The sequence below is a fragment of the Phaethon lepturus genome, unplaced genomic scaffold (genome assembly GCF_000687285.1).
Source record: "Phaethon lepturus isolate BGI_N335 unplaced genomic scaffold, ASM68728v1 scaffold26669, whole genome shotgun sequence".
NCBI classification, from domain to species: Eukaryota; Metazoa; Chordata; class Aves; order Phaethontiformes; family Phaethontidae; genus Phaethon; species Phaethon lepturus.
This window is the reverse complement of record NW_010566008.1, coordinates 50,244-66,143: the sequence shown is the minus strand read 5'-3', so window position 1 is coordinate 66,143 and position 15,900 is coordinate 50,244. Positions and strand designations below refer to the sequence as shown.

Genomic DNA, 15,900 nt, shown 5'->3' with positions numbered 1-15,900 from the left:
TTCCCACGCTGTCCTCATGTGACATGGAAACCCGCCGCAAGTGGAGCTGATGGCTGAAGGTGGCTTTGAGGTGCTGGCGGGTACAGGGAGGAGGCAGTTGGTGCTGGGGCTGGAGGAGGTTTATCTCAGCAGCAGGCATGACCATGGGTAGCCCCAGCTCCATGCTGTGTTGGACCTGATCTTCCCTTCCCTCCCACAGATCTGGAAAGAGTCACTCATGTCATAGGCAACGTGGGCAGGTGCAAGATAATTATAATTATTATTGTCATTGTTGAATGTATTGATTATGATGGTGCCTCACACAACCTACCACACCCTCTTGCTGCCATCAGCACCCAGAGCTTGGCTCCCCATCAGGTCCAAGGCTGCAATCTTGCCCTTTGCTCATACTGTAAAACCGAGTCCCAAGCTGGGAGAAGACCAGAGGAAAGGGGGGGTTGCACCTTCCTTCTGGCTTTCATTTGGAAGCTGCCAACTCTGTCATATTTGGGTTAAAAGTCGGGTAGTACTGGAGCAGTGTGTCATGCTGGCTGAGATAAAATACCTGGCCAGTGGGAAGTACTGAAGCCCAGATCATGGGAGCATGATTCTCCTTGTTTCTGTATTTCCTGTGTTTGCAATTGTAGGAGAAAACCCTTGTCTCCCTCAGAGCTGAACTGGCCCCTCTGAAAACTGAGATAACCATCTCAGCTTGGTGATTATAGCCGTAATAAAATACTCTTAACAAATTAATCATTTGAATTTTTTTTTTTTGCCCTTTTCTTCTGACTGTGACCCATCTGTGAGGAGGTCTTACACCTCTTTAGTTTAGTCCCTCTGCCTTTGCTTTTCTGCTTCTCTGCCTTTCACAAAATTGTTTGTGTGTTCACTGGTTGAGCTGTTTTGGGTAGATCCTGCAAGCTCCCATTTTTACACATTGAATGTGTTAAATTCCTGCATGGAAAACATCCCTGCTGTGGATGTCCCTTGTGCTTCTCCAGGAGAAACCGTCTCTGGAAGGTTTGAACCGCTGGTACAAACCACCCTCTGTAGCTGGAGGACCGTTTACACTGAATCCAATGGAGTTTTTGCAATCCAATGGCCTGAAGATTTAAATGAATATTCACAGCCACGTGTTTGGTAACGTGTTGCTCTGTGCGTAGGGAGTGGAGGGAGGTGATACGGGTTTTACTTCTGCCTCTCCCACATACTTCCTGCCTGCAGGACAGTTTATCTCTAAAACACCGCATACAGTTCTGTGTTTTTCTTTGTTGTTTTTTTTCCCTTTGGAAAGGAGTATTTATTGGGCAACAGATCTGTTTGGACAGCTTTGATTTTTCAGACGATCTTGGAATTCGTAACTGGGGCCAGAGGTGGTGGAGCAGCTTTGTTCCCGTGTAGTCACCAGGGTGAAGATGGTTATTTGTGTTGTGGTAGCTATTAAGAAAGTCAGTTGTTGTCCACAGTTATGTTGCACCGAGGGCTGTACAAACACGGGTGGATTAGGGTGGTTGGCGTGTTGGATGCTTAGTATTCTGGGGGAAGTAAGACCTTAATTCTTCCAGGACTGGGGGATGGAGGATCAGTTGGTGTGAAGTAGTGTTGTGCCATTGACTCTGCCCAAGCTGTGTCAGATGAAACAAAATTTTGATAAGAGTATTTCTTGTTGATGACTGTGCTAGACCATTTCTCTCCTTCCTTGCTCCATTCGCTTTGCAGCATTATTCTTTAACCTAGGCATGAATCAGCCCTACAAACTCTTGTAATAATGCCGAGTGCTGTTGCACTAGTTTTATTTCAGCTCCTATAAACTGGTGGTGTTCCCTTGACTGCAGTGAAATGACCTCATGGTTTCAATCTGCTCTGAATGGGGCTCATTAGTTTGCAATTGAGTTAATTAAAACGGGAACACAGGAGGATCTTCTCACGCCACGTGCAATCTCACTGCCGCAGGCTGTAGTAAGCAGGGAGGAGTTTAACCAAGCAGTGGACCTATACTGGGGAGAGAGGACCATCAGCAGCGGTTAAACATGCTGGTCAAGATGCAGCCTCCAACGTGGGAAGGGTTAAACAGCTGATGGCTGGAGGCTGGAGAAATATGGCCAGAAGAAGGATCACTTTATAATTGCCCTGTATTTTTGGGCTGGCCAGCATGTATTACTGGCTCAAGATAGATGGACTCTGATCTGACCCGGCTTGCCTGGTCTGTACTGTGTGAGTATCCACAGAGGTTAGATCAGATCAGCTGTTAAGAACTTGAACAGACCAACAGATTCAACAGGCAGGACTCAAAAGTCCTGTGTGCTTTTGTAGGGACAGAACGTGGATTTTCCATTCTCCTCTGAGACGTGCCGTTTCCAGAAAAACTGAGTCCAGCGTTACCAAGGCTGGCAATTTCACCTCTGCTCTGAGAATTGTAGTGGTTTAGTTAGTTTGTTTGTTTGTTTGTTTGTTTTTCCTTAAAGCTTTAGCTGTGGGAGTGGATCTTAACTTTCATGTAAAAATTGTCCATGTAATTATGATTATACATAATTATAACTATATTTATAGTTATTCCTTCATGATTTCTTATAATCATAATATCTTGTAATTTGGGGGAGAGGGGAAAGAAAACAGCTTTCGGTACATGTAAAATAGGCTGGAGGAGGGGAAAGTCCATAGCTTGAATGCTTCCACCATGTGTCAGGCACAGAGAGCTTTTCTGATGAGCGGGTGCCCTGCCACGCGCTGTGTCCCCGGGAAGGATCCCTGCAGCCCATCTGCATGGGCTGGGTTTGCTTGTTTGTCCAGGCGCTCATGGCAACGTGCAGAGGTTCCCATTGCTGCAGCCACAGCGTGGGGTGTAAACGCTCCTTCTGCAAACAGGACAGGAGGCATGCAGGGCTCAGTCTCTGGGGCAGGGGAGCTACATCACTGTGCCAAGCAGCTGGAAAATGTTGGAGGTGGGGAGACTCCCGTGGCAGCAACTCCTTTGGGGTCCAGGTTGTTCCTGGAGGTGCTGGTGAGTGGGTTTGTGCTGTTACCTAAACACCTCTGGGTTTAAAATGATGCTGTTTTTTTTTTTTTAACAGGACAAGCATGGCCAATTCTGAGCTCAAAATGGTGCTTCTCAGTGGTGGATTACGCAGCCAGCAGAAGGCAGCTTCCCAGGAGTGGCCAGGCAGCAAGGAGCCGAGCCAAGGGCTTCCTGGCCTCAGCGGAGCAGCCAGAGGGAGGAGGAGAGGTGAGGTGCAGCTCCCGGAGGGACAGGAGTGTGCTGGAAGCCTTGTTAACACGGAGCTGGTTCTGGTCTACAGCAGCTACTTCTGCCACCTCGGGAAAGCTGCCTCCAGCTATTACTGCTGGTCCCCCCATTAACACTAAGGCTGCTTTGCTTCATTGCAAAAAGGAGAGGTGTAGCTGGAAGACGCAGTGTCATACCAGCCGCTAGCACTGATGGACACCTGAGGCTGTTACAGCTGCAGGGCTGTAAGGGTGGAGAGCAAAACACGGTTTCCATGTATAAAACTGCATGAAGCTGTAGCACAAATGGTACTGTTGCATGAGCTGAGGGCACTGGAGAAGAGAGAGGCCACAGAAGTGATTCGAGGTCCCCGGAAAAGCCACTTGTTTATGAAAGATTGCAAGGATTTCAGCCCATTCAGTTTATCCAACATAAGGGTAAGCGAGTGGTGACTTAACATGAATTGGGGAATCATACCAGGTTCGAGAGAGCTGTTTAAGTGCTTCAGAAGTGGGCAGTGGCAGAAAACTAAAGACATGCATTAAACAACTTCAAATTAGACATAAGGCCCCGAGTTATAGCAGGAGGGTTCATGTTGCAAGGCAATGAACTGTACCGAGGTACCAACCTTTGGAACAAGTGAATCCTTCAAATCAGCCAGCCTTTGCCTTTCTGGAGAAGCCGCTTTCCTGTTGTTGAGGTACTTGGCTGAAGAGATGCATCATTATATTGAGCTTTATAGCCTGAGTGGCACAGGAAGTAGGACTAAACAAATCAATAAAACTTCATGATAGGTAGCCACCTCATCCTAACGTGGCTCATTTGTGCATCAGATTGTTGACGTATGGTGCCTGCATTTGGGACAGCAAGAGAACAAGTTTCTTCTGGAGCAATCTCTCTATATTCCCAGGAATTGTTGAGGAGCTGGAAATTTTTATTAATGAGGCTACTTAGATCCTGAAAGGGGGAGCTGTGATCGCAGCGTGGGGGGAATCTTCAGCATTGGTGCAAGTGCTGCTGCATTGGCCTTGCTTTTGGGTGTTGTTAGCAAGAACAACAGCTTGACAGTGTCGTTCTGACAGCCCTGTGAGTGCCCCATCGTGTTCTTGCGATACCCTAATCATGAGACCACCAAAACACTGCTTGTCATTAGGACACTAATTAATTTATGACTCACTGCCGAAGCACTTTGGAGCAGTAATCACAAACTAGAACGGCACTGTGCAAACACAAAACCTAAGGGCACTCCCTGCTCCAGAAAGCTTTCACTCCAAACACTGCAATCTAAAAGCACGGCAAGAGATATCCCATGAGGTATTGACAGAAGATGTGGAAACAACAGGCTGACATTGATCAGCATAATAACATATTCTTAACATACAATTTTGCTCGCCTGCAAAGATTTATTTCCCTTCCATTAGAATGTAACCATATTTGATTTTTTTTTTTTTTTTTTTTCCCTTCTCCACTTTCTGGGCTGAAATTGAGAGCCTGTTACATTTACCAAAGGGGTTACGGAGGGATTTATCACTTGTGACTCGTCAGCTTAGTGAGTGTCAGTGCACAGGGGCAGGCTGTTCCCATGTGTGCAGGGACTGGGGTGGCTTGTGACACCAAGCACAGCAGTCGCAATGTCAAAGCATTTACATAAGCATTTACATGGTTAAACACCAAGAGGGTGTTTAACCAGTCAATACTGTCTTCTGTGTTACCAAACCTGAATCCCTGGGGGTCACTCGCATGGGCTTGGAAGTATTTACCGGTCCGTGCGGTTGTGAAACTATGCAGTGTTACCATGGCATCCCAACAACAGAAGCAAACTTTGCTTGTGACATCTCTGGATCGCCGATCCTGCTCTGACTTAAACTGACTTGAAACTGGATTTAAACCGGCAACATTCACTTGCAGGATGGCTTGTAATAAGTGCATGGCATCTAAACTGGCTAGCTGCAGCACTGGGAGCTGGGGAGCATATAGCAGCAAGGTAAATGAGGCTTTCCCGAGTCTCTCCGGCATTGATTGGGTTGCTAATGGTACAGAAAAAAGAGCTTGAACTTTGAATGGAAGACAGACTCATCCTTACCCAGGATCAGTGGTGCTGTATGGTGGTAACTAAGATTAGAAAATGGCTTTTGATTGATCTGGCCCTTGATAGTGCAAACCAGAGTGAAGTTCAGTTCTCTTACTGCCGAGACTGCTTTGCCTTTATGTAGTTTATCTGACAGCAGGCGTGTGTTTTACCTGGCTGGATTGCTTTCTGGTTTGCATGTCGCATTGTGCAAAAAAACCCTGTCTGCTGATATAAGAGATTTCAGGCTGGAATGCAACCTGATAAAATCCAGCAGCCAGGACTTGCTTTGGTGGGAATTAATCTTGCCTGACTGTAGGACTCTAAATCACACTTTCAGATTCAATTCCTGTCTTCTCAAGACAACCCCGAGGACTTGCAAGAGAGCGGCCTGTCTCTTTCTGTGAACTCAGAAGGACCCGGAGATACGTAAAGCAGCTGGAGACTTCTGCCTTTTTGCTAGCTATGTTTGGATGAAGTGAACTCTACCCTGCCTACATGAGCCATCGGGTCAAGTATAGCTGGGTGTGCATAGCACGCAAATTGGCTTTACACTCAGCGGTTTGGGATTTTTTTCTTTACTGGTGGAAGCTGAGCGAGCTTGCAGGGCAGGGAGGAATCTTGCTTTGTATGTCTCTCTCTGGCTTGATCTTTCCCCTTTCCCTCCTTCAAAAAGAGCATTTCCTTTTAGTAGCTGGGATCTCCAGCCAACTTGTATTCTTCCCGTAGAGAAGGAAGTACATATTTTTCATAGGCTGTGGCCAGAATACATAGCCAGCGCTATCTTGCTATCCTGATGAGGGAAAGAACTGAAGCGTGACACATTCAGGCCAGACTTTGAATTCACCTGGAGGATTTATGACCTGATAGTAAGGAGATCTGTCCCTTCAAGGCTATTTGAAAATGCAGAAAGCCCATAAACCTAATTTTTGTCTCTGCCTCTTCTGCATAGGAACCTGGAAATTTAAGCAGAAACCTGTCCTGTCTCCTTCTGAGTGTGGACTGGCATGTTGCGTATTTCCATGTGCAGGGTGCAACCCACCTAAACTACCTTTATTTTAGTGCTAACAGGAGAGAGAAGGCAAACCCATGGTGTCCAGGTATAGCTGCAGCACCTCTCATCTGTCGCCCTCATCCCCCTGCATGGCACAGACTTTCTGGGTGCTGCTGTCAGAGTACAGTGTGTGTGTCCTAGGCTGCAGCTGGCGTTGGTTTATATTAAACTAGGCTGGACCTGGCGCTAAGCTGAGGCTCCATATCTCGTCTCTGCTGTTGCACAGGGGAGCTACCTCCTCTGCAATAGAGTTAAAAATCAGTGCATATCCCCCCTCTTCTCATTCAACATCCATTTAGGGAAGTGGAGAGGAATGGAGAAACCTTGAGGAAATGGGGATCGGACCTGTCCTGTCCTATGTCTGCCAGAAGAGCAAAGCCCAGAAGATCCTATGCTTCACGTCCTTCAGCTGCATATGTGGCAGAGGCGAAGGGAGGTGCAGAACAAAGCCAGGTCTGAGCGCAGGGACACAGCGCCAGGTGTGTCCTGTCCCTTCCCTGGCCCTTCCCTTCTCGCCTGCTTGGATTCAGCAGGTTGACGGAGGGTGGGAAGGCAGCCAGGCACACCCAGCTCTCCGAGGCAGTAAAATGATCCCTCTTTTGCCCTTGGGCCAAGCCCAGCTTTTCTAACGGATAAAAGGAGCAGCAGTCAGGAGAACTCACTCACTTCCCTGGTCTCCTGCACAGCTTCCCTGAGCTTTTGAAGGGTGGGGATACCGAAAACACCCTCGAAGCAGCCATGTCCCGGTCTGTGAGTTTCAGCTCTCGTTCTGTGGCCGTCCCAGGGGTTAGCCAAGTGCGTGTCAGCACCGTCTCCTCGACCCGTGGACTAGGAGGGGGTGCCGGCTTAGGCAGGGCAGGTGGCTTTGGCAGCTCCAGCCTCTACAACCTTGGCTCTGCCAACAAGCGAATCTCCCTTGGAGGTGGCAGCTCTTACAGCGTTCGCTCTGGATATGGCTATGGAGGCATGGGATTCGGTGGGGCGCTCAGCCCTGGAGGCATTCAGGAGGTCACCATCAACCAGAGCCTCCTGACACCCTTGAATCTGGAGATTGACCCCAATATCCAGCGGGTGCGCAAGGAGGAGAAGGAGCAGATCAAGACACTCAACAACAGATTCGCCTCCTTCATTGACAAGGTGAGGTGCTGGAAAGGTCTGTGGACACTGTTTAAAAGCAGGTCCGACTCAAAGATTAACCCAGTAGGGGATTCACAAATGGGCTCAGGATCAGGTTCTCAAGAGCATGGTGTGATCTGCTTACTGCAATTCAATAACTCTTATTAAAACCCTGCTTGCATTGCCATCAGTAAAAGGTTTTTCCCTGCTTAGGCCAGCTTTGTACACCCTTTATTTAGCTGGTATTGTCCATAATGTGGATGCAGGCTTTAAAGATCAAATCTGCAGCCAAGCACACCAACACCAAATTGAGGGAAGAAGGGGCCTCTTGGAGAGGAATTTTCCCAGTAGAACAGATCTTGACGTAAGTCAGAGCTTGCTGTGTTTGTTTGCACTGCCCTGTACCTCTGTGGCTTTACTGTCTTGCACTAATTAATCCTATTTACTGTGTAAACTTCAGCTCTGGCATCCTCAAAGCGCAAGGAATCCAGACCTGGAGTCTGAGACCTGGCTGGCTTTGAGGTATGTGGATGGCTTCTGTCAAGTGTTAGGCAAGCAGAATCTGCTTATCTTTGATTCATACAAAGCCTTAAAGTCATAAACCAAGCCTCAGAGTAGCAGTGCTCCCGCATGGTCTTTATCACCCTTCAGAGTTTAGGTGCTTCCTATGAGCAATCTAAATTCTTCAGATACCATCTGCAGCCTGGCCTTCCTCCAGTATCCAAACTCTGTAGTGTCAGCACCCCCTTCCTCCCACTTTCACAAATGACCCCTTGGTTGCTTTCCAGGTCCGGTTCCTGGAGCAGCAAAACAAAATGCTGGAGACCAAATGGAGCCTCCTTCAGGACCAGAAGACTGCTCGGAGTAACATTGCTCCCATGTTTGAGACATACATCAACAACCTGCGATGTCAGCTGGATGGGTTGTTGAATGACAAGAGCCGTTTGGAGGGTGAACTGAAGAACATGCAGGATCTTGTTGAGGATTTCAAGACCAAGTAATGTATAATCTTCCCATCTAACGGTGTAGTTGAGCTGGCAGGTTGGTCAGTAGATTGGAAGAGATGTCCCCAGCTTTTCTGCTAGGGAGGGAGATTTTTTTTCCAGTCATGAGTTAGGTGTCTGGTCCAGGGAAGCTGCCTGAATCGCTCATTGTTCCTGGCACCTTGTTCCTGCATGCTCTTCAGCGGCTCCATCCTCTTGGCTTTGCTTTGGGGCCTCCTCAGGGATGTCTTGGTACTGTGGGTTGAACATGCGCGTTTGGGCCCGTAGGAGCCCTGTGGGAGCTCAGCGGGTTGGCAGGCAGTGGATGAACTGCTGCTTGTTTTGTGGGTAGGTAATAGAGCAGGTGACCTGCAATTTTTAAGTGACTTTTCAGTCCAAATCATGTCACTTGGGAGGAGTCCCATGAAGAAAGTAGCCTTTGTCCCAGCCTGTGCCCAACCCAGACGTACAGGGGAATGCCTTTAATAAAAAAAAAAAGAAAAGAAAAGAGGGAGCTGGCAAACTGGATCAAGCAGGAACTGAAAACAAACAGATCTGATAATCCCCAGGGTGTGCTTAGGGAAAGTCAATAGTCAGTAATTCCCAAGGAGGTGCATGGGAATGATGTTTCCCCCAACCCTGCGCAGTTATTTCTACTCTGTGCTCATTCACAGTTGCATGTTGCATCTCTGCAAGGCAGCAGCAAGGAGCTGGTTTGCACCCCGGGGAATTAATAGCCCTAATTTTAGTTGCATGTCACATGAATGCAAAGTCCACAGGTGCATATTTATTCCTCCAGCTCACAGGTTCGTGCTGGGCAGCTAAACCCTATATGTGCTCAAGGAAGGGAATGAGGAATGAGGACCCTAAGATGCTAGTGCAGCAGAGGGAGCGAGGACGTAGTAACTGGAGTTTAGAATCTGCTTCTCCCCATTTATGTGAAGAAAATCTTATCTTCTAAGTAGAATACCTAAAACATGACTTGCTCTTTATGTGTCTGTTGCCTCTCTTTCACATGTCCAATTTACACAGTAATTTGCCATTTACATCAGAGTATAGGAGGAGATTTATATGCATGAGGCTGCAGGGGATGAGATTCAGTCCCTTAATCAGTAACTGCATTGACGAAGGGTGTGGTTCAAAGTAAGCAAGGGTCGGAGCAGACTGTGTTTGCACTGTCCCACGTGGCTTGGTGCCGGGCATGCCAGGGTGTGATAGTGCACGGGGCTTCCCGAGGCACCACAGGAGTTAATGAACAGTATTGAAAGGTTTGTCAGCTTATTGACCAGCTTGGTGGAGCTTCCCCTAGGAAATGAGGAATTTGACAAACTGTTCTAGAATAATTCAGTCTTTTTACCTACCTCTGATTATCCACTCCGTGCTGCAGGCTGTGCGTACGCAGCACGATCACAGAATTTCCAGGTCGTATATTACTCTGCAATAGCGATGGATGCAGTTCATTGACCTCAAAAGAGACAATGTCCATTTATGCCAGCATGGATGGGCAAGCTTCCAGTGCGGAGCAGAAGGGGAGGTGCATGCAGACTATTGGAAGTCAAGTAGCTCATGCTTTGGAAGGCAAATTACAGCGCTAGCCATGCAGGGACTGTGTAGATAAACAGAGCAGTGTTCTAACTTTGGCAGCAGCAATTCTGAAACAGCCAGAGAAGGTGGTTCCTGTTCTGTTCCTTGGATGACTTTCAGGATTCGTGTAGCAGATACTTGCTGTTTGCTCCAGCAGGTTGGCTGCACGTGGAATGGTGTAAGGCAGGCTCTGAGATCCAGGCTTGCAAGTGGTACAAATCTGTGACCCTCCCATAAAGTCAGTGGAGCATGATTTGTATCTGCTGAGGATCTAGCTCCTTACACCTAAAGGTGAACACCTAAGGAAGGGATGTAGGCGATATTAGAAGTTTGTATGGCATTGAAGCATAGCCATTCTGTGCGGAATGAGAATAATTATACTTAGCTCTTACCAGGACAGTGGCATGTGATCGACGCCTGCAGAATGTTCTCCCGTGTCTGGAATAAGGAAGTGCGCGGTGAAAGTGGCATTAACAGGTGCTTTGATCAGCATAGAGGAATTTGTTGAATCTGCTTGCATTTGTCTTTGCTCTCTCAAGGGGCAAGTGAAAAAGCTGAGCGCCTCAGGACATGGACTGAAGCAGAAATCTTCTTAAGTGCAGTGAATTTTAAGGAATACAGGAAAGCATGGGTGAAAAATGCTTTCCAGGTTAGCAGTCATGGTGGTGTGGACTAGAATAGCTTTCAGGCATCAGCTTATCCAAACAGTACCCTGGAACTGTGGCATTCAGCTGGTACCTTTTGTGCAAAAAATACATATGCTGCAGTAGTACAGCAAGCCTCTGCCTGTGGCAGGCTTGCTTGGGGAAGTCATGGGCTTTGCTGAGGTGGTTGACAAAGGGAGAAAAGAGGGGAGAGAGAAGGGAATTGGAGTAACTCTTGATTGTGACATTTTTTTCCTTTTACCCAGGCTCTAACTTCACACCAATCCCTTTTTTTCTGGCAGATATGAAGATGAAATCAACAAGCGCACGGCAGCGGAAAATGAGTTTGTGGTGCTCAAGAAGGTGCGTGCCATGGATATCAGCTGGGACTGATCATAAATGTTTGGTAGATAATTTTTAGGACATGGCAGGTCATTGGGCAGAGGTACATGGAGAGCAGATGGCCTGGGGAACTTGATGGGCTCCTGGCTGCTTTTAAGGCCATCAGAGGCTGGGTGGACTTAGTCATCAAAGCTACGGCAATCTCAGTTATCACTCTTTTTTAGGATGTGGATGCCGCCTACATGAACAAAGTGGAGCTGGAGGCCAAGGTGGATGCGCTGACAGATGAGATTAACTTCCTGAGGTCTCTCTATGAAGCGGTAAGGTCCTTTCTGCTTCTTGTGACTGCTGCAGTGTAGCACCACCAGTGGGTGAAGAACAGTGAATGTTCTGTTTCCAGAGATGAGAAGGATGGTGGAGACATGGAGTCTTCCCTTGCATAAACAAAAATAAGCCTGCAAGCAAAGTGCATCTCCTGTGAATTGTCACAGTAATTTTTCCCTATCTGGGATGGATTTATTGCAAACATAGCCAGAACATGCATTATTTGTTTGATACAGTTAGTATGAAAACAAGGAAAACGAGTGTATTATAGCTAGTGCTGTAGTGCTGGTATGTGCTTGTGTGTTTGTGTGCTGTTTGAGGGAAAGAAAGGAAAGCTCCTTGTCCTAGACTCCTTTATCTTACCCACTATTTGCAAGATATGAGATTGATTGAACTGGACCCGTTGTATCCTTGGGTGACGAGGTGGAATTTGGCCCTTGCTTTGTTGTGAAGCTGATGCTCAAGCTTCTTGGACTAGCATTTCATGCTGGGTTCTTATCTCAGGAGAGGGATAAACTAACCTTGCCGTCAAAATGTGGGTGATAAGAAGTAGCTCCATTTCTGCTGTTGTTTGTTACTTTGTGCTTTGCAAAGTTGATGTGATTCAGTTGGTTTCCTTCTAATTAGTGATTGTTTTGATATAATTCTTATCTGCCTCCCTTTTCCTTTTCTTCTTGAATTCTATCTTTAATTGGCTTCCAAAAGAGAGGCCCTTAAAAGTCCGTGATTAATGGGTATTGTTTTTAATGCAACTGGCAGGAACTTCATGAGCTTCAGTCCCAGATCTCTGACACCTCCGTGGTGCTGTCTATGGATAACAGTCGAAACCTGGACCTGGACAGCATCATCGCAGAGGTCAAAGCACAGTATGAAGAGATTGCCAACAGGAGCCGGGCGGAGGCTGAGTCCTGGTACCAGAGCAAGGTGAGTTATGGGAAAACTAAAGGCAGTTACAGCTTCTGTTAGTACATGTATCCTGCGTGTCATGAGTGGGAGAGATTTTAGCCAGCTGATTGACTGCCAACTTGACTCCATCCTTTTCTCTTACACTGTTTCATGTCGCAGTACGAGGCATTGCAAGTCACTGCTGGGAAACACGGGGATGACCTGCGCAACACAAAGAATGAGATCTCAGAGATAAACCGCATGATCCAGAGGCTGCAGGGTGAAATCGAAAATGCAAAGGCCCAGGTGAGGAGCTGCCCTTGTTCTTCTGCTGCAGAGCAGCGGATTTAGCAGCAACAAGTGTACCGGGGATCTGGGTGTAACACAGCACCTGTAGATGCAGTTTGGGGGTGGCTGTTTGGCTCACCCCAAAAGATGCCAGTTGTGCTGGAGGGAGAAACTGTGTTGTGAGCAATGTAATGCTGACAGGCAGCTGAACTGTAGGTGAGAATGAGTTTGCAGGTGACCCGGGTGTACAAAAGGGGAGTGATGCAGAGCCATTTCCAAAGGGCAAAGCTGCGTGTGGCCTCCCTGCCAGCCACACACATTCCTTGTGCCCTCTTGCTTCTGGGATCTTTGTCCACTCCCTTTTTGCAGAAAGGAGCACCATGTTTGGGCACATAATTTTTCAGAGGTACGGGAGTTCTGTTTGCTTTCTCCAAGGGCTGTTATCGCTTTATCAAACAGCTGGTGAAAGCCAGACCAGTGAGTGGTTGGGACCATGTTCAGGGCAGAAAACTGGCCGTGAATAACCAGGGTGCACAAAGCTGGAGATAAGCCATTGTGATTCATCCAGTTGTGTTTGTTTGGTTTCAGGGCAGGGAGGCTTCAACACACACTTCCAAGCAAAGAGCTGACCCAGTGCAGTTCCCGTGAATAATGAATGGGAGTATAAAGCACACGTGTTCATTGTGAGCCCTTTGTGCCAAACCTGGAGCTTTTTTGGAGGTGCAGGGGGCACAATTGAGGGTGCGTTAGACTACCAGCTTGATGTGACCCCACAGGGATGCTTTTGGGGTACGTCTGCATTGTTTGTTAACTGCAGGTCTGCTCGAGTCCATGCTTGCCTCACATCAAAGCTTGCTGGAGACCAACTCTGAACAAGCTCTGGGGCATAATAGGAAAGAAAACCTGAGCTTGCATTAAACCCCAGTGTTATGTGCGGTGTGGGTGGGCTGAGAAGCTGAGGATCAGCTGAAGACAGTCTTCTGAAAATGTAGCCAGTGGAGAGAAATAGGGTCTGCCATTTGGAAGAACATATCTTGGGATGAGGTGAGCTGCTTTTGCAGGCTGATCCCTGTCCAGTGCCCCCAAAAAATGTGTAGGCTTGAACTTCTATTGAGCAGATGCCTCCAGAACACTACAGAGACACAGAGATGGTCTGGCCAGTAGATGTCAGAAGTCCATGGGCAATAGTGTCCTCCACCAAGGCGGTAAGATGCCCACTGACATGCCCTGCTCTGTCCCTGCAGCGTACCAAGCTGGAGGCAGCCATTGCTGAAGCCGAGGAACGTGGCGAGTTGGCTGTCAAAAATGCCAAGGCAAAGCTGGAGGAGCTGGAGGCAGCTCTGCACAAGGCAAAGCAGGACATGGCCCGGCAGCTCCGTGAGTACCAGGAGCTCATGAACGTCAAGCTGGCCCTGGACATTGAGATCGCGACCTACAGGAAGCTGCTGGAGGGCGAGGAGAGCAGGTGGGTGCAACCTGTGCATTTTACAGGAAGGATCCAGCCCTTTGTTCCTTTTGCTTGGGGACATTGTGAGGGCCCAATTCCAGTTTCTGCAAGGAAATACAGAAGAGGAAACCTTGCATTTTAAACTGATTTTTGGTCCTGAAAATGCTTTTTTTTTTCCCTGAAAATCCTGAAGAGCCAAACTGGCAAGTTCTGGGGAAAATTTGGTAGTTTTGGTGAAAATATGCAAAGAAGAAAAAAGTTGTTTTCCATCATATGTTTGATGCTGTGGCAGAAAATTTCCAAGCGGCTCAAATCTCCATGGAATTAGGACAGAACTTCTGTGCTCTTTCAGCTCCCCGCAGGTGATAACAGAGCTTGTAAATGTAGGGCCAGAACAAAGCGCTGGATGGCACACTTATCTTGTCTGAATTATTTGCAACGGTAGTAATAACTCACTGCCATTGTCTTCACATTCAGTGCTGAGGCCCTGGGGCAACACTGAGTAATGCAGAGTCTAACCCGTCCTCTTCCTTTTTGCCTTTGTGTTTTTCTTCTCCAACAGGTTGGCTGGTGATGGAGTTGGCAACGTCAACATCTGTGAGTGGATTCTATAATATATAATGGTTACATATAGCTATATGCCTATAGAAAATGCAGGTGGGGACCAGCTGGGTCCGCATGCAGGAGCCTCGTCATGCCCTGCCTTAGCTTCTGCAACCCAGTTAACCCCCTTCTTAAATGGGAACCCCCTGAGACAGAAGTTGATAGTGCTATTGGCTCCATGGCAGACTTCAGCTCTAATTCATCTGTATGAAATTTAACTTGGGGGAATATTGATCTTTCTTTCCTCCCATTTTTGTGTGGAGAAAAATGTACTAATGAGGAAATGAATTGCCTGGATTGGAAATGAGTGCAAAGGTGACATTAGAGGGTGTCTTTCCAGCTTGGGAAGCACTGGGTACTCACCTTGCCTGGACATTTGACAGATGCTGGTGTCTCAGAGATCCTGTCTACAGCTCTAAACCAGTGGCTGTACTTTTCATCCACTTAATTGCTTCTGAACCACATGCCTACAGCCTCTTTGGTGCCCCAAAAGATGTATTTATGATACGGGGTTCTCCGTGCTGCAGGGGATCCCGAGCGAGACTGAATGATAGAGAAGGGGATGGACTGCTCAGCCCTCACATGGGTCTGGCTTAGCACAGAGGATAAATGCCCTGGGCCAAAATATAACAAGAGATTAGTGTCCCAGGCCCTGTGTTTTGCAGGAGATCATAGTTTTCATCTGGTTGCAATTTAAAAATGTCCTTTTTGTGAGGGTGCCAGACTGGGTTTGAAGTTCCCAGGTGCTTATGTTTCGTTTGGTTCTCTCTGTGCCACAGCCATGGTCAGCTCCAGCGGTGGAGGTAGCTATGCCAGTTCCAGTGGATTTCTGGGAGGAGGAATCGGAGGAAGCCTTAGCCTGGGAGCAGGCATGGGCAGCGGGGCGCTTGGCTTCTCCTCTGGGGGTGGCTCCAAATCCTACACCATCACCACAACCTCGTCCAGCAGGAGAAGCTTCAGGAACTAACTCCAGGAACAGAGACCAGCTGTACCCATTACATGGGAGGAGGGAAACCATAGAAAGAAAAGTTTTATTGCCTTTTATAGGACAAATTGGCTGCAAAATTTCTGCAGTGATGAATGAATTGGAATAAGACATACCAGAGTACCTGACCCTGCCACGTCACGCCTAAGGCTTGATCCTGCACTGTTGAACTTAGTGGGAACAATTCCACTGAGAGCAGGTTCAAGCCTGTAGGGTGAAATTTATCCAGTGAAGCAGGCGGAATAACGCTTTTGTTACTTGTGTGCTTGGTACCCCCTGCTCAGGGCTGGATTTCACCCTTTAAAGGGCGAAGCAATCTTTTGAGTAGCAAGCTATTCCCCATTTCTGCTGTGGTTTTGCAGAAGATATCAGAAG

At 47.6% G+C, this 15,900-nt stretch overlaps 1 protein-coding gene across 1 annotated transcript; it reads left to right on the top strand.

Moving 5' to 3' along the window:
- Positions 1-7,062: 7,062 nt before the first annotated feature.
- On the top strand, positions 7,063-15,900 carry LOC104627230 (keratin, type II cytoskeletal cochleal). Its single transcript, XM_010295361.1, has 9 exons — positions 7,063-7,461; positions 8,229-8,437; positions 10,954-11,014; positions 11,218-11,313; positions 12,077-12,241; positions 12,383-12,508; positions 13,735-13,955; positions 14,500-14,534; positions 15,320-15,900. Exons 1-9 carry the CDS (start codon positions 7,063-7,065, stop codon positions 15,505-15,507), a joined length of 1,500 nt encoding a protein of 499 aa, XP_010293663.1. The 3' UTR covers positions 15,508-15,900.